Source organism: Tyto alba, unplaced genomic scaffold, assembly GCF_018691265.1.
Source record: "Tyto alba isolate M040663 unplaced genomic scaffold, T.alba_DEE_v4.0 Super-Scaffold_38, whole genome shotgun sequence".
In the NCBI taxonomy this organism is placed as follows: domain Eukaryota; kingdom Metazoa; phylum Chordata; class Aves; order Strigiformes; family Tytonidae; genus Tyto; species Tyto alba.
In genome coordinates, this window is record NW_024881313.1 from 23710595 (window position 1) to 23732287 (window position 21693).

Here is a 21693-nt window from a genome sequence, read left to right on the forward strand (position 1 = left end):
TTTTTGTACTTTGGCCTGTAGTATTTCAAGTCAAGCAGTAAGTGGGGATTAAGAGTTGACAAGGAATTCCATGTTGAAGAATACGGCTTTTTAAACAATAAAAAAAAACCCCACACCACCTGCAAACCCCAACAATCAACTTGTTAAATTCAACTCCATGTTTGCTACGATCAGGATAAATGCAAGATGTGAAGCAAATTGTGTATTGCAAGTCTTCAGTGGTAACTGCAGAACTTACCAGTTGCAGACAGCAGTGATAACTCTTTACATTAAACATTCCCCTGTGTCAGTTGGCCTACTTACTGTTCTACAGAATTTATGCTTTTATATTGCATTATACAACTACAGTAGAACCACCATAATTTTCTTTTAGAATAAGGTTTTTATAAGAAGGTTTGAGGTTTCGTAAGAAAAAACACAGGAAGTTAAAGGTTCTTTATGCCTAATGTTTTGGTGTACTATCATCTCTAGCTCTATATACACTAGCATTAGATTACCTAAAAGATTTTAAAGCAGTTCTGTAGTTCATTGTGATTAGTCAAGAAAAAGTTTAGATAGAAACTTACTTGACCCTTGCAGCTGACTAAAATTATTTCAAGATGTTAGAGGTTATCTTTAAAAATGTCATACCACTATTTTTTTTCACTTTGAATGGAATATATTATACTACAAAATGGGAATGGGTTGTAATCATTTGTAAAGTACTGAAGACAAAGAGCTATTGTGGTGTTCAGTTCACATTATTGCCTAATACATTTTTAGAGCGTTTTCATCAGCATGAAACTAATTCACTCTTGTAAGACTAGTTTGCTTAAACCAGATTATTAGAAATGGAAAAATAAATTGCATAAAATACTAGCGATTACTTAAATTTATTCCTCCTCCCCCAGTTTATATATTCTAACTATACAGAGTAAAAATGCTGAAAGAACTTATATTCAGATAGTGTTGTCTATGGATACTGCTTCAGTAATGCATTAATACATTTGATTGCTTGAACCTTTTTCATGTACCATTAATTTCAGTAAGATTCAACAAATTAGACATTTTCTGAAACTGAAGTCCTTAGCAAAGGGAGCGAGTGAGAGTCCCTGTATGTTTTGCAACTTGTCAAGATTCTGTTTCAATGTGTTTGAGTTCTCACACCCAGAGCTGGTGTTTGTCATTCTGAGCTATTAAGCATTAGCTCTCTTTTGGTCCTTCTAGGAAACCTCCCTCCTTTTTCTCCCCTATTCCCATTCCTTTCCCAGCTACGCGAGTGGACAGCAGGAAGACCAGCAGACACTGTTTGCTCAGAATTCCAATAATAAATCTTGTCTTCTAAGAACCAGGGCAATGAAGGGACAACTCACCCCCTCTGCAAGAAGGTTCAGTTCATAAGACTCAAAAGCCACATGGCAAAAATCACCAGCAAAATGCTTGGTTCCTGGCATGTGGCCACTGGCCGGCATCACCATCTAGCGCAAGTTATCTTTATCTAACAGGTACAAACCTGAAAATAAAAAAATCTTCAGTAAATCAGCTGAGGAGCATACCTATGCAAGAAAAATATTGAAGATAATTTAAACAGAATTGCCTACAAATAAACCTCTAAAGCCTAGCAGATGCAAGTTGTGTGGTGTTTAAAAATAGATTTAAATATACTTTCCCCTAATGAGAATTTATAATACTGAATATACAGTTGTAACTTAAGTTCTAGTAAAATCTGAGATCTGGTTGTGAGTTTACAGAACAGTCTGTTGATTTGCAATACATTATAGTGTTTAATATACAGCAGCTCGAGTATGAATAATACTTCACTTGTTAGCTAACACTCAGGTGATTTTTGTTATCCATCATCTGACATGAGTGAGCACAAACACACATACTCAGCATTTTCTATTTAAAACAACTCATTGCTAAAACTTTTGCTGCTCAATCCACTTCCTCCAGTGGAAGTGGCTACAATGCAACAATTCAAACGGAGCATTTGTTGAACAGACTTGCTCCAAGTATCCCTTCCCTATCCTATTTGTCTAGGAAAGGATAACAACCTGTCCAGCTGCTCAATCGCACACACCACATCTAGCCAAGTTAACTTTGAACAACACTGTCTCTCTTCATTCTTCTTGGGATAAGGTAAATAGCAGGAAGACACTGCAGCCGCTGCATTAAGATTTCAATTTTCCACCTAGAATAGAAACACCAGCTTTGCACAGTTGATACATATTCAAACTGGTCAGAAGGGACTACACCCAAACAAGACTGCCATCACACTAAACCACCAATAGGCAAAGTTATAATTAGATGCAATTAGCATGCATTTATGTCCTTTCCTTATTATGTTTAACTGGGAAATAAATTCACACCTCCTAACTGGAGTTACTCATTGCTATTAAGAAAAGCCCCATCACTGCCAAGTGGTAGGAGCTCCAAGAAATACAATGCTCTGGCCTCTTAGTAAGGTGCAGTAAAGGAGATAGAAGTAGTGTGAAGGCACTTGATACCAGCTGAGCTTCATACAGTAGTTTCACTTTAGGAAAAAGGATACCATAAAACTAGACCGCTAAGTTAAAACACATTCTAAATTTGGCAGGGAAACTTAATTAAGACCAAATTAGTGTTACAGGACAACTGGTAAGTGTGCAAAAACATGGAGAAAGTTCACTTTATCTTGAGGTTATAAACTAAATCCAGACACAGTCAGGTGCTGAGCGTTATTCCTAGCTTCAAAGTAAGAGGTATCAGTTTCATCATCCGGCTGAGGTATAAACGGCATAGTTTGATTCTGCAGATTATCCCAGTCCACACCATGAAAGAAGGGGTGATGTTTCAGTTCTGAAACAGAAGTTCATATAAGCGTTAAAAACTTCCTTTTGTTAAATCTCCATAGTCACTTTGTTCCCCTGATGTGTAACTGTACGTAGATTTGCTCTGGTTTGGAAAAATCACAGTAGTGCAAATTGCAATTGGATTTTGATTATCCCCAACTTCAGTGGGATCAAACTATTGTGACGCCAACTAACCACCCTCCCCCAGCTGGAGAACCTACTCTACACAGCACACACAGTGGATCTGGGGTGCCTTACGGATGTTTCTCACGAGAGGGCACCACAGAAATTTTAAGCATCACTTCAATATCTGTTTCTTATTTTGCCAAAGTTCTGTGCTGAGTAGACACGTGGGAATCGCTCTCACCCCTCTCCGCTCCAGGCCACCTGCCTTTCGCTCACTCATGAAGCAGTCCTCTGCTTTGTACAGTCCCCCTCAGCCTATCATCAGACACAGAAGTCTAAACACCCATATGGTGAAGTTACCACTGATCACCAGATTCCTCTTTCCCGGCCTGAAGGTGGGATAACTAACCAAGCTGCATGACTCAAGGGGGACTCCCCTGCCCTGTTTGTTCTGACCAGAAGGTGACTTCCTGGCACCCTGGATGTGATGAATCTTCAGCATAACCTCAAAACACCACTCCCTGATGAAAGTGGCTTTGATACTTTTGATTCAATCCAAGAAGTCACCTTTTCAGCTGAGTGTGATACAAACCCATGTTTTTATCACCTGCACCACAAAAATCAAAAGCAAGTGGAAAAAAATAATAGGACAGGTAAAAGTCATGTTTAGAAGGAAGTGAAAGTTTGACCAAGACACACACTCACTACAAATTTTAATTCTAATCAGGTACCACAGACTTTTAGTTGATAGACAGTAAGACATTAACATTTGTTTATTATTTCTACATTTCCCAATCCAATAATAGCACAATATGAAAGTTTATTTTGGACAAAAGGCAATAAATCAGAAGACTAACTCCCAATAGCTTCAGCAGTCACACATGCAGCAGGACACTGCACAGATCCACTATCTCAGAATTGCATATAGTCCTGCTCTTCAAGTTCTCATGTACTGAAAGCTGTCTTCAGCTGAAAAGGCAGGCAGACTTCATTGTCTTTTCCAAAGAAGTATTAGTGTGTACCATAGCGGACAGCTCCTGCCCATGCCTCGGAAGAGGCAAGTAAAAAACAAACCCCAACTTTGGACACCAGTGTTCTCTGCCAAATACTGCTTTAAAGCTTCTCTTATCTGGAAAGACTGAACCCATAGAAGCGCAGTACTTAGGAAATTACATTACTGGGATTTCTCAGTAAGTTTGGCTTCACACTGGAGAAAAAGAGAGGGAGAACATGTGTGCTAGGGGTGGGAAGAGAAAAGTGACAGACAGTGGTGGAAACTCAATTACAGTGAGGAAAACTTAATGGTTGTCCTGAAAGCTACTCATCCAACTTCACTTCAGTGCCCTATAAATCAGATAAAGACATCAGTTACAGTTAAAGATCCTGAAAAAGAATGAATTTCCAAGAACTTCAGATCAGAAGAAACCTTTATGTCATCTAGTTTAAATTTCTACGCATGACATACAATTAGATTTCACCCTAATATCCAGGAATAAAGACAAGAACTTGTGTTTAACTAAAACACCTTCAAACTAAGGCATTAGATGCTTTTTGCCAGACATTAAAGAGCCGCAGAATTCCCCACTGACGTAATTATGTTAATTTATAGCCATGTGCCTTCTCTAATTTGATTTGGCCTGATTTCAGTTTCTAGCCTTTAGTTTCTTCATGAGTAAGCATTTCTATAATAATTTCCTTCTCTAGTGATTTCTTGAGCAGTTCTCCTAAGATTTCCTCCTCTTTTTCCAAGACGTCTTACTCCAAGATCTCTTAATTTTAAAAATTTTTATAAATAAAATATAGTCACTATTACAATAACAAATGTTTAAGTTCTTCTACAAGGGAAACAAATTATATATACTTTGTGTAATAGATATTGTGTAACTATTGTCAAGGTTCTTAAAATCAGTTAAGTCAAAAAAACCCCAAATGACTGTTTCTGAGTTAGAGAAGACTGAATATTGGTACATTAGATGGCAAACACTAAACATATATAGCAAAGGAGCATTAAAGCAAAGCAAAAGTTCAATAAAAAAAAAAAATCCATCCCCTCTCCCCCCATTTCCTCATTCAAAAGGGCAAAATCCCACAACAAATACAGAAAATACAACTTGTTAAGTGTTGTAGGCACTATATATGGAACCTAAATAGACATTAAAGTTTTTTAGTCTAAGTTTCAGGAGGAGGACATCACTTTGAAGCTTTTAATTAGTTTTAAAGAACACAAGAGAATTTGAATACTAACCCTTCAGTCCAGCTCTCTTAATACTGTCAATTGTTAGAAGAATATCTATTGCATTTTGGGCATTATCAGACAGCTTTTCTTCACCCTCAGGCCAGGGAATATCTACAAAGGTGCAGACGAGTTGTTAATTCCAACCATAAAACAAATGTTGAAAATACATATTTTCCCCAATTACTGAAATAATTACCTCTTTTTAAAATATTTTGGAAGACTTGTGTTGGTGTTTCATCATTAAAAGGTGGAATTCCGGTTAGAAACTCAAACAGACAGACTCCGAGGGCCCACCAGTCTACAGCACAACCTGATAAGAGAAATCCAGATCGTTACACTAGCACAGTGGTTTAATGATATTTGCAAAGATTTTAAGATTTGCCATGGCAGAAATTGAAGTGTTTAAATCCTGCAAAATTTATTAGAAATGAAGGAAGATTCAAAATATGTTGTATTTAATAATCATGCAGAAGATTAAAAAAATATTAAATGGCTTTTTAAAGCCAGTCTGCTCCTTAATTCATTATAGATAATACTGGGGTTTACTGATAAAAGTAAGGGGGCTCTTCAAAAAAAATCTAATTATCAACTCCAATCACAAGGAACCCAGGAGCTGACTTCTCCATGAGATTGTTTTGTGACAAGAAACAGTTGTCTTTTACAACTACCCAAGAGCCTGGATGAATCCTCCATGTTGCAATCCATATCTTTTTTTTTTTTTTTTGAGAAGACTCCAAGGATTAAAACTACTGAACTTAATTTTCAATTGTTTAAAGTTATGTCAAAATATTGAAGACAGCTTGTAGAGAAGAACCAGCATGAAAAAAGCTGGAATTACTTTCCATTACACTAAAGTTGATTAGAGCAATGTATAGCTACTAGCTATCTCTCCTTTGTTATTAAATAATTTTGTTGTTCCAGGTTATTAACCTTCTTAAAAACAAGCAGGCAAAGCAATCCCAGACACTACTGCATACATTCTAAACTTTCTGCAGCTTTAAACTATGCCCACTTCACTGTAGAAAGAACAGATGCCACACTTGCTACCAAAAAAAAAAAAAAAAAAAAATCTTTGAAAGAAGTGTAATTTTTCTTGCCTTTTTTGGCATATAAAACACACCTCCAAGTTAAGAAAACAAACACTTTGAGCTATTTCAAAAGGACTATTGAGTAAGTTTAGAAATGCTGAAAACTGAAATGTATAATTTATAATCTAATGCACTTTCAGCAACTTTTAACAGCAGTGAGTGCCCCACCAAGCTGAGCAAATCAAAGCAGTAAGATCATATCCACTGTTAGAGGTCACTTGGATGTTCAGATAAAAAATTTCTAGCTTCAAATCTATTAAGAACACAACTCTGAACAATGTAGTAACACAGGTTTCAGTAGCAATTTTTCCTACCCAAAGTTTAACTAAAGATTAGATTAACTCCTACCATATCCCTGATAAATTATGTCTATCAATATTTGAATCAAGAAACAGAAATACCATGCCTTGAGCATGTGAGTCTTCTTCACTCATACACAAAGTAAATCAGATTAATCACAAAGTAAAAGGAAGCAATGAGAAAAAGTGCCTCTGGCTTATTTCCTGTTACACAACGTCTTTAAGAACACCGAATTAACTCCTTAAATATAGGCTTATGTGTGTGATTTCTGATAGCCTAGTCACAGTGATACTGATGCTTCCAGAATCTTTTGTGGAAACATCACACATTCTTATGTGGAGTGTGTACTGGACATATCTTTCTATATAGGAACATTTTTAACCCAAAGAATTTTCTTGGAAATTGTGATCTAGTTATACTTTGACTGTTCAGTTATGCTGAACACTCCATTTCTCTACAGTATATAGCAAACTCAGAGATCAGTCTCTGCATGTGGAAAGACAACAAAGCAAGAACATTAGAATTACTGCAAAAAGGCCTAACAAATATAAACATCAAATATCAAGTATGATTCTCTGAAGGCATAGGAATGCAGAGTTTTTTCTTAAGGTTGTAATTCAACAATAAAAAAAAGATGGCAACGTTATATGTGAGTTACAAATAATAGCTTTGTAATATTATAATTTAGGATTAAAACTACATTTACAATAAAGTTAACTCCAGAAATATTTAGTGAGAGAAAGTTTTGATTTCTGAAGCTGGAAAACCCTGGCTTCACCAAAGGTAATGGGAGATTTAACATTTCCTGACAAAGCCCAGACTCTGCAAGTTATCACTGAAGTCCTGAAAACACTCAATAATTCCAAAGTCACCTTGCAACCAAGTTTCACATTGTCTAAGTAGCGCTGATTACATTTCCAAACTATTACCCGGTTTTAATGCCTGCCAAATAACCAGGATTCCTAAATGGAAGTGCTGAAACAAAAAAGGCCCAAACAATAGGCCTCAAACCAAAGTTGACTTCTGAGTGAATTCCCCTACCATCAACCAGCATCTTATCAGCAGCATGAAGCAACCAGCATCTTATCAGCATGAAATGCAACCCTGGGAAAAATCCCTGAAAACTATAAGTAAACAACAGGAAGTAACTCTAAATCCCAAACGTAAAGAAAAACAAACTCCTCAGGCGTGCCTGGATCCTGGCCAGATCCAGACACGCCTGAGTGAGGCATGTCAATCTACCAGATATCCCCTGTGCATTTTGTATAGACTTGTTTGTTCACCTGTATAAAAGCCAGACCCTCTCACAGCACAGGCAGAGAACGCAGACCTCACCTACCAGCGGACGCCCTGCGTGGGACTTCCCAATTGCCGGGAAAGGCTCTCCGACCCTCCTCTGTGAGGGGGGTCCCCAGCTGATGCAGGGATCTGGGTGATGGTAAAGTAGGAGGGCAATTGGTGATGGATCTTTCTTAATCACTATAGCTAGCTTTATGTAGTAATGACCAGGTGCATTACCTTGCTTATTCTTTCTGCTGCTTTAAACTAAAGTAAAATAAGCCTATTTCTTTAGCTTGGTGTCTGTGTCCTTTGTGTTAACCCCGTCAATTGGCAAAACAAGTGCAAAACAACAACTACAGATGTTTAGTAATTTTAGTCATTAAACTGTTAAATCTCCTTGTTGAGAAATAGTGATTACTAATCTGTGGAACAGTAAAATTCTGCTATATGCAGCCAATATACATTAACTAAAACTGCATGAAGATCTCAATTTTCCTAAGACTATTAGCTCTACAAAATGATAGTATACTTTTGAGATGGAATAAAATGTAATTATAAATACAACAAATGTATCAGGGATACATTACACTTATTTGTTAATGATTGTTGCAAATTAGCAAGAAAATATTTCAGACTTTTTGTCGCTCTTAGTGGAGCTCAGAATTTGAGCCAAAGAAATTTATGTACTTTGAAGCTGTGCTATTTTATTTTCTTATAGTACTTTGCAAAAAAATATTTGATGGCTACTACTGTCCAGTTGTATAGAAGATCCTGCCAGAAATCTTGTGTTTTAAGAGGTCACTCAATAACTGATTTTATTTCAACTTTATAAACTTGTTTGGATGCACATAACACTTTAATATCAATAAAAATTGAATAGACTAAGAATAATTGGAGGTTTAATCTCTTCATACTAAATTTCACTAAGTTTCACTCCCCACTCCCACTCCCTCAAGAATCTTTAAGGACACTGAGGATGACAAAATTGTGATTCCTAAGCCACACACAAGCCTCAGGATGCCCATGCACACTTTCCAGAGCATTAGATTAGCAGCAGGCAAGACTATGCTAGACAGTCAAAACCTCTGGTCATGTGAAAAAAAGTAAATGGAAGGAATGGATGAAGCAAACAGTCATCCATACTGGCAAATGCTAAGCACTAGGTATTTTTAAAGAATGGACTACTGTATTCCTTGAAGGGTTTAAAGCACTAGAGACATTTAGAAATGTAGTTATGTCACCTTTTAAGTATTTACAAACTGCATGGTTTGTTTGTCTTACCATGGGGCTTTGTTAAAAGCAGCTCAGGTGCCAGGTAGTCCGGAGTCCCTAGGATGCGTTCGCCTTCTACTGGGGCAGCTCCTCTTCTTACGCTCTTTGGAGTCCTATAAGGTGTGCCAGCATCTCCCTGATGAGGTGTCTTAAAAGATGCAACAAAGATTTCAGATGTCAAACAAAACCAGAGAAACTCCCATTTCCAGGTTTAGTAATGAGTGTAACAGTTGATACTTAGGTTCACGTCAAGAACGTGTCACAAAACGTACATTCTCTGAAAAAGGATGTGAAGTGTGCTTCCATTTATCTATCTCAACCATCCTGAGGCATAAAAAGTTAATCAGTGCCTACTTTTTAATGACACTTTTCTCTAAATTATTCCAGTATTAAATCTAGAAGTAATGTCTCAAAAAAAAAACCCCAACAAAAAAACAACCAATCTTAAACTTCTCTTTCAAATTCAGATCTGATAACTAAATACCATTCAGTTTTAACACTGAGTTCTTAATATTAGCCAATGAAAAGCAAGCATGTGTGTCAAACCTCTGTAAAGTAAGGAGAATCCTGAATTTTCTTATATACTGCATACCAGATGTACTCAAAAAATATATTAAACGAGCACTTTGTTTAACCTGTATCCTATGGGTTAAACTATGTCTGCAGATGAAGCTCTGCTCAAGTTAGTCTAGGTGGCTGTTTACAGCTACACAAACCTTCTGAAAGTAATTTGGAACATTATTTGAAGATAAAATATGCAGGCTTGCAAAGATATCAATAAATTCTCATAGTCAATAGGCCGACTGCAATGAAAGATTTCCTGTTATGACCTGGAGATAGTAAATTATCTTATAGAGTCTTCACTGTTTATTTTTCAAAATACCCTTAATTCCCATATATCTTGTATAATTTTGTTTCTAACTTCATTGTCAGTGCAGCAGAGATCAATTCATTATCACTGTACCATAAAGAATACAGAATCCACTATTAAAATAGAAACCAGGTAACCAGGTTGCAATGATACGATTTTAAAAAGAATCACAAAATTATATGATAAAGGTATCCTCCTGTTCAAATCTAAGTTATAAAAACATGCAATGCCATCAGTCATTTATTTCTCAGGAGATTAAGTGCATACTATTCTGAGTCCATTTCAGATGAATGCAAACTAAGTTTCATAGTCAATTATAACTGTATGCAGATGAAACAGAAGCTAGCAATTCAGACAGAGACATCAGAAAAAAGGCCTTCCCAAAAATATCATTCTGAATGTCCCCTTTTTGTACACCAATCGCTCAACACACTGTCAGTTCTATCAGAAAGCTTTAGATCCTGCAACTATAATCTAAGTAACTATATGAAGGTCTTGTAAAGCTATGCCAAAACAAAACAGAAAGCACTGATTGAAAAGGATACTTTCCGTTTTCTCACATCAGGGCTCTAATTTACTTTGGGACAGTAAGATTTTTACTTATCTGAAAGATTAAAAAGGTCAAAGCAAAAACTTTATAACCTGCAAGCAGCTATTACTGTTTACATCAATCTTTGCAATAGGTTTGTAATTAGTACTTGACAGTATGCATTACGCCGTCACTTTTACCAGGACAAAAAAGGAACATAGCAGATGTTTCAGCAGTTACTAGCAGCTGAACAGAATTTGCAGACCATATTGGGAGCAATGCAGGATTAAAGGAGAAAAAAAAAAAAAAAACACTTCCTATAGTATCAGGAAGCCTATAATTACTCACAGGAAGTACCACACTGCACTAAAAGTAGGATGAAACAAAATAGCACAAGCTTTCTTTACCAATTCAGAGTAAGAACTAAGGGTTTCTCAGAGGTGGACAGACAATGCATGTTGAGCCAGAGACAAACTAGTGGACATACAGTTATTGCTAAGCTCTTACAGAAATTGTAAGTTTGGCCACACAAATGCAGTAAGTTAAAGTCTATCAAAGGTCCCTTTGGCAGACCACCTTAAACTATTTCAATTTTCCTTAAATTAACAACTGAAGGAAATAAATCCAGATCACTAATGTCTAATGCACGCACAAAGTTTCTACATGCCTCCATACATACCTGATAGACCCTATATGGTCTTCCTTTCTGTAATGGAGTAATGGCTGTTGGGTAAGAGCCACTACAAGCAGGCGAAAGATCCATGATATCCAAAGAAGCCATGCTACATGGCTCAGAGACATTGGATATATTAATTGGACTATTATAACTTCGAAAAACAACAGCATTTTTTTTTATGAGATTAAGTGCTTCCATCATCTTTTCTGAAGGAGAAGATACTGTGTCAAGATAAGTTTCTTTTGGGTGTTTTTGGTCATTATCCTTTTCATGATGTAATGGCTTACAGTCCTGGACAGTATGTGCTGCTTCTCCATTTTGTGGGGCATCTCGAGACTCTGGTGATGTTATTAGTATGCATTCTGGTTTTGGCTCCTCAAAGGAGAGGTCTTTAACACTTTTGTCCAAATCTAAAAGCTGCTTTTCTAAATGGCTTTCTGTAACAGACATGTCAGGAAACGATAAGTTGGAATCAGCACTGAGAACTCCTAAAGCTTTTTCATCGTTGGTGCCTAAAAAACTTGAGTTTGCATACTCCTTTTTATCATCTTTTTCATAGTCTGCATCCAGATCACACATAAGACTTTTGGTTGTAATTGGAGTAAGTGATTTTTCTGTTTGCTGGTTACCAGTAAAACTCTTAGCCTCTTCCTTGCTTTTGCAGGTGTCACGTAAGCATCCATCATCACAAAACATTAAGGACTGAATTTCTGTTGTCAAACCTGTACTTTTGTTTGCTAGAAATTCTGAGATCTGACAGCCACGTTTATATTCTGCGTTGCTTTTTTTAACATAGTTAAGTTCCTGACAAGGACTAGTGTCAACTAATTCAAAGCTTCTTTTTACACCTGGCTTTTCAAAAACTTCCTCCTCTTGGATAGACTGGACAGGCTCATTCTGCCTCGAAGGTGACTGTGGTTGATTGGAAGTTTTTGCTGTTTCATTAGTCATACCTCTGTTATTAACAAGGAGTTTTTCTTCCCAAATCTTATTTTCAGAAAGACATTTTCTGACTATGCCTTTCACATCTAATGAGGTCAGAGGAGTATCTGTTATATCAGAAGGTTCACTTCCCAACTTCTGCCTACTGCCAGAATCATTCCTGCTGATGGGAGAAACAGCAGACTCCAGTTCTTTATTCTTTATCACTTTAATACCTTTGCTATTCGGTAATTCTACATTTGAAAGGAGAGCAGACTCACTGTTACTTGATTTGCCTGTTGTAGAACATAGTTCATCTTCACTTTGCTGCAAATGAGCACATTAAGTTTTGAGTATCAAGAAAAATAGGATTACAGCATAATAGAAATACCTTATTCTCCACTTCCATAAGGAACTGCAAATTGGCAAGCATTACTTATTCTTTATAGCCACTAGTAGTGACAAACATGACATGATACATTCAAAAAATTTCAAAACTAAATTAGGGATGATTTGACATTTTAAGAACGTAAAATAAGTTTGCTATAATGCAACAGAAAATGCAGTGTTTTTAAATACCTAAGGATGAAGAAATATAGCAATTAAAGTTGTATTTGTGATTTTATGTTAAGAAGTTAAGCTACAGAAGTTCTGTTTCCAAGAATCACCAAACCAAAGAATACCCTCCTACTATCCTGTGGCATATTATACTTCAGAAGTAACAAAAGATAAATCTGATATTACTATTTTGGAAACATAATACTAAAAACAAGGCCTTGGGAAATGGACAGATAAAGAATTATCAATTGTTTTAATCGTAAGTTTTTGTATGTGATCTAAATAGGAATTGTGGCAAGGGACTAAATAGCACAGCAGAGTTCTGTAGAAATACAGGCCTAAAAGAATTTCACTAACAGCTTAAATTAGGAGAAAGTATTTCGTATCAGCTGTAATTACTGGTTAGGTTAGTTGATACAAAACCCTTCAGTAATATAAACCTTAAACTTTTGAGGTTTTAATAGCTACTAGAAGTTTGAAGTGTATTTTGTTTATTATTTTTCCCAAGGTCTGCCTTTTAAAGAAATTCTTTTGCCTGCACACTGAGCTAATAGAACTAAAGTGACAAGGTCAGCTTCCAAAGAGCCAGTGCTCCCAGCATTGCCCACCTTGTGAAGATCAGGGCTAAATCAATGTCGTCCAATAGAAGCTGTCTCTTTCACTCCTTTGCTGCAGGCTAAATGGCATTTGCTTTTCCTGTTATGTTGCACAGGACTACTTGTCTGAAGAAAAAACAATACTATTTTGATCCAAAACTCCTACTTGGCAAGGATTACAACCCCCTGCACTTTCTCCTGTGGGACAGCTTCTCTACATTTGAAATAACTGTGGGAAGTAAGTAGAGGAGATCTGCAACAGTGCATATATAAGTACAAACTAATTTTAATTTATAGTGGGAAGATGAAACAGTCCTGACCTCTACATCTTTCTCCCACCTGGGGCTGCTGCAGCATTCTGATTCCACACTGGAAAGGTATGTGTGCAATGGACTACTGGCACTGGAGGTACCAAACCTTTTTCTTGACTGAAGTAGAGTAGGAGTTAAACTTCTCACTGGCATCATAGGAGTTAACTGAGAAGTATCAGTATCTTGAGAAGAAAAAAAAATTCAGATGTTGATACAAATAAACAGTCTATATTAACCACCTTCACACTATGTCAAGCTTTCACACTGAAAGAAGTTATGGAAAGCCATGTGTGACATCATAATTTTAGTTTGTCTTTCCTGCAGTCAATTCATTCATTTTTTTTTGAAGTAGAAACTTGCCAAGAATTTAAAAGCAATATGAACATTAGCACCATAGTAACCTTCTTTCTCTTTTCAGGTTAGAAATGAGTAAGCAACAAGGTAAAGAAATTTAAATGAAAGCACCCATTTTTATATTAAACCATTTTTAATGAAAGTATGCCAAGAATTGACACTATTTCTTTAAAATCTTATAGGGTTAATTTGAATTCAGTGGTTGTGCATTTGGGAGGAAAAAAAAAAAAAAAAATCAAAAGATGACATAAGCAGTGTTGGTGAAAACATGTCAGACCTTAAGTACTGGAGGAATGGTAGACAGCGAGACACTGATAGAAGCACACCTTTTATGAAGTGGGTCCAAGCTACTCATATAAAGTGAAAAGACCACAACCTTACAGCAGGAGTATTAATACAAGGCTTGGTATACTCACATGTTTTGAATAATTTAGTTGAAAGAGGGGTATTTTCCTTTTGGAACATTGGTAAGGGAGAAACCACTCCATGCAGGCTGTCAGATGATTGACTTGAATTGCGCTCTGGCATTTTCATTCCAACAGGAGTATACTATCAAGCAGGAAGAAGCATAGTTAAAAGTTAATGGAGCCTGAATAAACATTCAGGATCGATAGTGTAACTTCACACATTCTTTATTATGCTTGCATTGGAGCTTAGCCATGCCCATTTACCAAAATTTTTAAAGCACAACTGATAGTCAGCAATTTGAAATACAGTCCAAGATAATCACTTCAGAACTTCAAAGTACTGGAAACATGTAATAAATCATTCTACCAGCTGGCAGAAGAGGTACAAGAATAGCCTTATCACTCTTATTATTCCATTTAAGATAGCAAGTAAACTAAAAGAATTATTTCAAAGACAGTGAAAATTACTTACAAAACCCAGAGAACTGATGAGAGACAACAATTGTCCTGGAGTACGTGAGTAGTCTTGTTTTGGCTTTGCCATTGATGGTGTAGTAAGGATATCTATCATATTTATCTCTACAAAGAGAAAAAAAAAATACAAAGCAGGTCAGGTTTTCCTTTTGCTATTAAATAACCAAAACTATAGGCATTTACTTAAGTTTTATCAAGAGGGGAAAAAAAAATTTAGTTACATACTGAACAAATATACAAAAGAAGCCACTAAACCCAAGTGAAGACATACCCATAAATTCTTATTCAACACAAGCTGTTTCTTCCTGTACAGCCATCATAAAATTACAGTTTATAAATACTGAAACTGTAAAAGACCAGTTTATTTTCCAACATACTATGTTGGAAGTGTTACATTTTCTAACTTGATACCAGCTTTGTTTTTTAGGTAGCAATTCCAGTCTATGGCTTGTTGGCTAAGATAGTAAATTTGATTCAAAGCCTGCCTTCTCTCCCAAAGGCATCTCAAAAGAAGCTACAGACAAATTTTCATAGGTGAAAAGTTAACCTTAGATGACATTTATTGCTCACTAGATGTAAGCAGGCTTTTATCTTGCACATCATGTTCAACTGGACACAATAATCTGTTCCATTAGAACTTAACAATTAAAGCAGTATATTATAGAAAATACAGCATACTTAGGATTTTCCTCTCTTAAAACTATGAATTGGAAACTCCACTGACAACTCTAAATTTCTACATTCCTTTAACTATATGAAAAGAGTACTGTATGTACCCACTAGCAGCTGTCTCAAACTAAACTGGTTCTCTGCAGCATTAATTTGCCCAATACAGCTAACAGGTTGCAGGTGCAAACTAGTTCAGGAACTGGATATTCACCTTAATACCTGTAGCCTATTGCCTGTGCCAGAGAGTCATTTGACTGTTCAGGTCTACTTGAAAATAGTATGTTCATATGCTAAAGCACTGATCTATGATCTTCTGTTAGGGAGTCACCACCTCCCCATCCCTCACATTAATATCTGCAAGGTCCCAGTTCAGGTTGGAAATTAATATATACAAGGACAGAGAAACATGAACTGAAGGACAGAAATAGCCAGAGAAACACCAAGAAAAAGCCATAATTAATCATTCGCCCTTTGAATTCTCTTAGTGAGCCTCATAGAAAACTCTGAAATCCATACCCCTCAAGATAAATGGTTCTAGATCATATTTCATACACTCTTGTCCCAAAGAATAATTATTTTATCTTCTGAAGTGCAGTGCATAAAGCAGACCCTTTACTAGTATGTACCTTATCAGGACTTCTCAACTGGAAATCAGATATTAGTGCAACATTTGGGCTTATTTAATTGAAAGCTGTCCTCTATAGAAATGTAAAGCATTCAGGAATATGGGAATAACACAAAATTACATTCTAATACAACCAAAAGGATACAGACATCTCTTACCTCTGTTCAGAGTAACTCTGGAAAGCCCAAAGTCTGTCAACTTTATATGGCCCTGATTAGAAATGAGCATATTGTCTGGCTTCAAATCCCTGAAGACATGAATATAGTTGAAATCAGCAAAAAGACAACTGAGCAAAAGTTAACTGACCAGAAACACTCAATACACCACACTGATTACAGCCGTTTCTCAGTAACATCTTCGTCAGCAGAAGATTCCAATTGGAGGAATACACCAGAACAATTAAACATATCTAGCACCAAATATTGTACAAACATTTCAGGCTTTGCAACATGCATGGTGGTTCTATAAGCCACATATTTTGTGTTTCAGGAGGTTTAACACCTGTTCTTTATGAGTACTACCCATTACAACATTTACCAATGTGTAGTTCACACATTTGGCAAGTAAACCTCTAGTAAAAAGTTTTCATGTGTGTTCTCTGTAGCACCAGCGAATGCAGCAAAGAACTGTCACTACAGGGGGAGCATCAGAGTAGTGGATGTCACTTTGTCCTACAGTTACATGCTTGCAGTATCCAGAGGGTTCCTGAACTAACAGTCACTTAAAAGCCACAGCGAGAGGGGACATAGAAGGCAGCATAGCTAATACACCACTGTACAGGGAAAAGCAGTATGTATTTGTCTGCCTAACGTATATGGACAGATTTTACTTCAGGTCTTGTTTCATGACATTGCTGCAGTGTACACATGCAAAAAGAGCTTCCAGAAGCTCTACTAAATGAGGTAGCTGCTACTATGAAATGGTGGTTGGTTAAGTGAAAAATTAAAAACCCAAACTACCAAATACTTATTTGTAAGAAAAAAAAAAATAAATGTAGGTTTTACCTGTGGATTATCCCATGCCTGTGAAGATAGTCAAGAGCCAATGCTGCTTCAGAAATATACTTAACAGCCATTTCTTCATCAAAATATCCATATATATGGAGAAGAGATTTGACATCTCCACCAATAAGGTACTCCATCACCTGCCATTCAAGTGTTTTAAATTTAACATTTTAAAACACACTTCAAATTTGATAGTAAAATATAAAATAGCTTTGACTCATAGGAAATTATTATTTCAAGGAACAGAAGCTGATAGAAGTTTCCTTGTGCTAACTTCACTTCCCACACAATACCCTTCACTTGGATAAAATAACCAAAGCTTCAGCTGACAAAAGAAATAAAACATTTTCTTTTAAATAATATAAAATAAGTGGTCTATTTGCCTAGCCTACTTCCTGTAGTCAACTGTCAAATAACTACTATAGTCAGCTATTTAACTTCTGAAAGATTTCTATGTTACAGAAAATAAATTGCAAAGCACTTCTATGAAACTCAAGGCCTGAAGCAAAAGACCAGTGACATTTTTATTTGTATAGAACAGGTATCTCACTGATTTAATTTTGCAAGTTTATAAACAGTATTAAATTCAGACCTAATCTTTGTGAAATAACGGCAAACTTCCAGAAATGCATACAGTGAGAGCTACTGTGCATTTAAGACATTGAAGTGTTTTAAAAAAACCCACACGCATCCAAAAAAATTATGCCAATGCCACACATTATTATGGCTCATGTCATATTCAAGATAAAAGAAAAGTCCGAAGGGTTTCAGAAACTCACTCTTCAATGACAACAATGAATGTATGGGGTTTTGGTCAAGAAATCTCACCAGTACTTACATTTGAATACACAATACTATTCCATATATGCCTCTAGCATCTCCTTTACAAATCCTCCGTTCTAAGCTCCTCTACTCCATGCAGCAGTTAATGGAGATTCCAGGAAAAGAAGCCCTCATTTACACTCAAAATGGATTGTAGGAGTGCATAGCAACCTTACCTCTGAAGTTAATCAGGCTGTTCATTGTGTGTGCTTACAGCAAGCCAGACAAATTACACTAGACCCTTTGTAGACAGTTTTAATCCATACTATCTTTATGTGGAAGCAGTATATAAAACTATATTCAAGTCCTACTGTACTCCACAGTGCTCCATGTAGACTGACACTTAGTTTTGCCACTCAGTTATCCTCTTGTCATCTAGGCCAGCTACCATAATCAATTTTGAGCACAAGCAACAAGTAAAAGATTTCCTTTTAAGTGAGCCACAGGATATCTTTCAGTCACTTGGACTCCGCTTGAACAAAATGATTTCTTGTATTGTTTCCCCCCAAGATTTCTACATATTCCTGAAATAGATTAGCTATTAGAAAAGACTCCCTTTTTTAAAAAAGGGAACACAGGTGAAAAGATCTCAATGGTACCATGGGAAGGGAAATATTTCACTTGTTCAACCATTCTGAGAAATAAGAAAGTACAATTGACTAAAGAATACCCACTCACTACCATAAAAATATGTTTTCAGACATGAATATAGTTCTGTACTCCATTTTCAACACTAACATAAAATACTACAGCCATTTATTTACTCACTAAATAGACGTTATTAGCTGACTGAAGTGAGTAGTATAAGTGCACAATGAAAGGACTTTTACTGAGAGCCAATGCATCCCTCTCTGCCTGGACCTGGTGAACCATGTTTTTGTTGATCATGTCTGCTTTTTTCATCACCTGAAAAACAAAATAAAATAGATCAACATCCTTTCATTTGCTCAACACACAGTTCTTTAGTCAATTCATTTATCTCTATACTGCAAACTTGCATACATATGTACATATGAAACACAGCTATAACTTCATACACTGAATTTTAAAACCACAGGCTATTACAGAACCTTTTTCATTGCTCTCCTAATTCAATCCTGAGTGCAAATCACACTACCAATATTTACTGCAGTTGCACACACTGAAAAATGAGTGTTTAGGCTGTGTCTGCAATTAAGCTGCCTTGAGTTAATTTTCTTATACACTGTGCACAACTCAGAACCAGGAAAAAAAGTGTTCAATGCCTAGATATACACTTGCTGACCAAGTCCTTCCAACTTTTCAGAGGCTGAGATAGATGGCTTGAGGCTTGAAAACAGAGTACAACAATAAGCCATCCCATCTTGGTATCCTCAAGCACATGACTGCAACTATTCCAGCCTCTAATTCTTAACTTTGCAGAGAAAGCAAGTGAATTTTTGCTTAATTTAAAATTTATGATCAAGTCACCCAACAAACATTTGCTTCCTCGAGAAGAAGCCTCCAAGGCACGCAACTCGCAACGAAGAAATTACAAGCTTAACTGTGAATTAGGCTCCAATTCCTGTATTGAATTACTCTACTATATGTTGATACCCACTCACCATTAATCTTGAATAGAAGATGAATAATAGCACAGCTGACATGCATATGCAATGGTTGCCTAAATACCTTGGAAGTTTGCCCATCTTCAACATCTTTGATCTAGATATGTATGGTGATATTAAAGCAAGTTTAATTTATCTACTCTCTATGCAATACAACTAAAAAGTTGAGTCTACAGCTACCGCCACCGTTCAATAACAGAATTTGATAACATCTAAAAAGAGCAAGATGTAAGAAGTGCAATTTGATACCTTCTATGCAAGCTTTGACCTTAACTGTAAAAATATTTAGCATATATTAAATTCAGTAGCTTGAATCATCCATAAATCTCACTACAATAGGGATAAAGGATTTAGACAAAAGCTTTTAAATCAGAGTACTTTCAATAAATTTGATGTTAAAAGTAATGTAATTGAACCACTCTATATGCAGCATCTAAACTGCAGAAAATTACTTTCCACAACTACCATCACTATTATCAAAGTTGATGCAAAAAAAAAAAATCTATACACAAAATGCATACACCTACACTTTTAATGAGTGTTGACCTTAACTGTACAAATATTTTGCACATGTGAAATGTTGTGGCTGTGAACAATCCACGAACTTGACTGCATTAGCAATAAAGGATTTACACAAAAGCTTTCACCTCAAAATGCTTATAACAAAATCACGTAAACAGACATATATAACTCTGAAGAGCAAGGTCTATTTTCCGTTACTCTCTTACATTTCCTTTCCTTTATGTATTATGCAGCTGGTTATAACCCTTCTAGTTGCAAAGTCAAGCTCACGCAAACCATCAGTAAAGCTTTTACTACTGACAAGCCTAGTTTTTAGTCCTTTGTGTATCAACATAGAAAATGCAACATTTTTCAAACGTGCACACAACAAAAATATTTTTAGCAACTTGTTCTCTTTATACATCTCAGAGACAGACTTCATTCATGAAGAAATGTGAGAACGCCCTCCCAACGGCACGACAGCTGAACGTAGTCAGTTATAACAAGTATTTACAGGCAAGAAGCAAATAGCGCAGTGACGCTTTAGAAGGCTTCCGGCGTAGTTTCCTCCACATTTAAGGTACTTCTAAAAGCAGCTGTCGTTATCAGGTGTCTCCTAACCAAAGCCTCCAGGCGAACAAGAACGCGAGGGGAAAACTAAACCCATCTCCCCAGCACTGGGCTTGTGCCGGAAGAGCGGCAGCTCCCCAAGAGCCGAGTGCCGGAAGGCAAAGGGGACTTACGTGGGGGCCGCCCCCCTTCCCACTCGGGACGCCCCTTTCCTACGGGAGGTTAAAGGAAAGCGGAGGGTGGCAGCGCCGCAACACCACGCAACGAGGGGACCCCCGAGGGGAAGTGCCCCGCGCGGCCCCTCACCTTCACAGCATAGAGCCTGCCCGCCTTGCGGCCCAGGTACACTTTCCCGAAGGCGCCGCGGCTGATGGGCTTCACGATGGTGAACTCCTCGATGGAGGGGGGCCGGGGAACCTCGACGCGCCTCGGGCCGGCAGTTGTGGTGGCGGCAGCAGCAGCGGCGGCGGCGTCCGCCGCCTCCGGCCGCGCCCCAGCCAACGGCTCCACCGTCCCCATGTCGCGCCCCGGCGCTGCCGCCCCGCGCCGATTCAAAGCGGCGCCCGCCCCGCCCCGCCGCGTCCCCGGCCAACGGGCGGGCGCGGCGATCTCGCGAGACCCCTCGCGCGGCAGCCGTTAGCGGCCGCACGGAGGCGGCTGTAATGGTGGCCGGGGCGGGTGGGGCCCGCCCGGCAGCCCCGTTCCTCCCGCGGGGCGGGCAGCGCCGGGGCGCTTCACTGTGCCCGCTCCGGAGCGCGCCCGCCGCCGTTCGAGGTGCCTGCCCTCCGGTATCACCCCCGCGGTGCTGCTCAGCTTCGCCCACAACCAGAAGGAGTAGATAGCGAAATCGGGAATAAAACTCCATAGATTGAAAGCTAAAGATCCCTCTCCTAAAAGCCACCAGCGGCTGCTCAGGACCACCGACGACCCCCCTCGGAAGCCCCTCAGAGACCCAAACCGCATGCCTAATAACGATGTAAATATGATCATTAGTACCGGGAAATTTGATGCATATGTATGTAACAGAGTAATACAAGCCTTGGTTAAGGTAACGTACGATGGACACGCTGGGTGGAATGATTCCCTCGTGTCCCCGTGTTATAGGT

At 37.8% G+C, this 21693-nt stretch overlaps 1 protein-coding gene across 1 annotated transcript; it reads right to left on the minus strand.

The window, feature by feature from the left end:
- Positions 1 to 853: 853 nt before the first annotated feature.
- On the minus strand, positions 854 to 21116 carry MASTL (microtubule associated serine/threonine kinase like). Its single transcript, XM_009965969.3, has 12 exons — positions 20894 to 21116; positions 18699 to 18836; positions 17109 to 17248; positions 16263 to 16351; positions 14809 to 14915; positions 14346 to 14478; positions 13585 to 13757; positions 11193 to 12437; positions 9123 to 9261; positions 5369 to 5482; positions 5182 to 5283; positions 854 to 2817 (listed from the first exon to the last, which is right to left on the minus strand). Exons 1-12 carry the CDS (start codon positions 21104 to 21106, stop codon positions 2660 to 2662), a joined length of 2751 nt encoding a protein of 916 aa, XP_009964271.3. The 5' UTR covers positions 21107 to 21116; the 3' UTR covers positions 854 to 2659.
- Between the last annotated feature and the right edge of the window lie 577 nt (positions 21117 to 21693).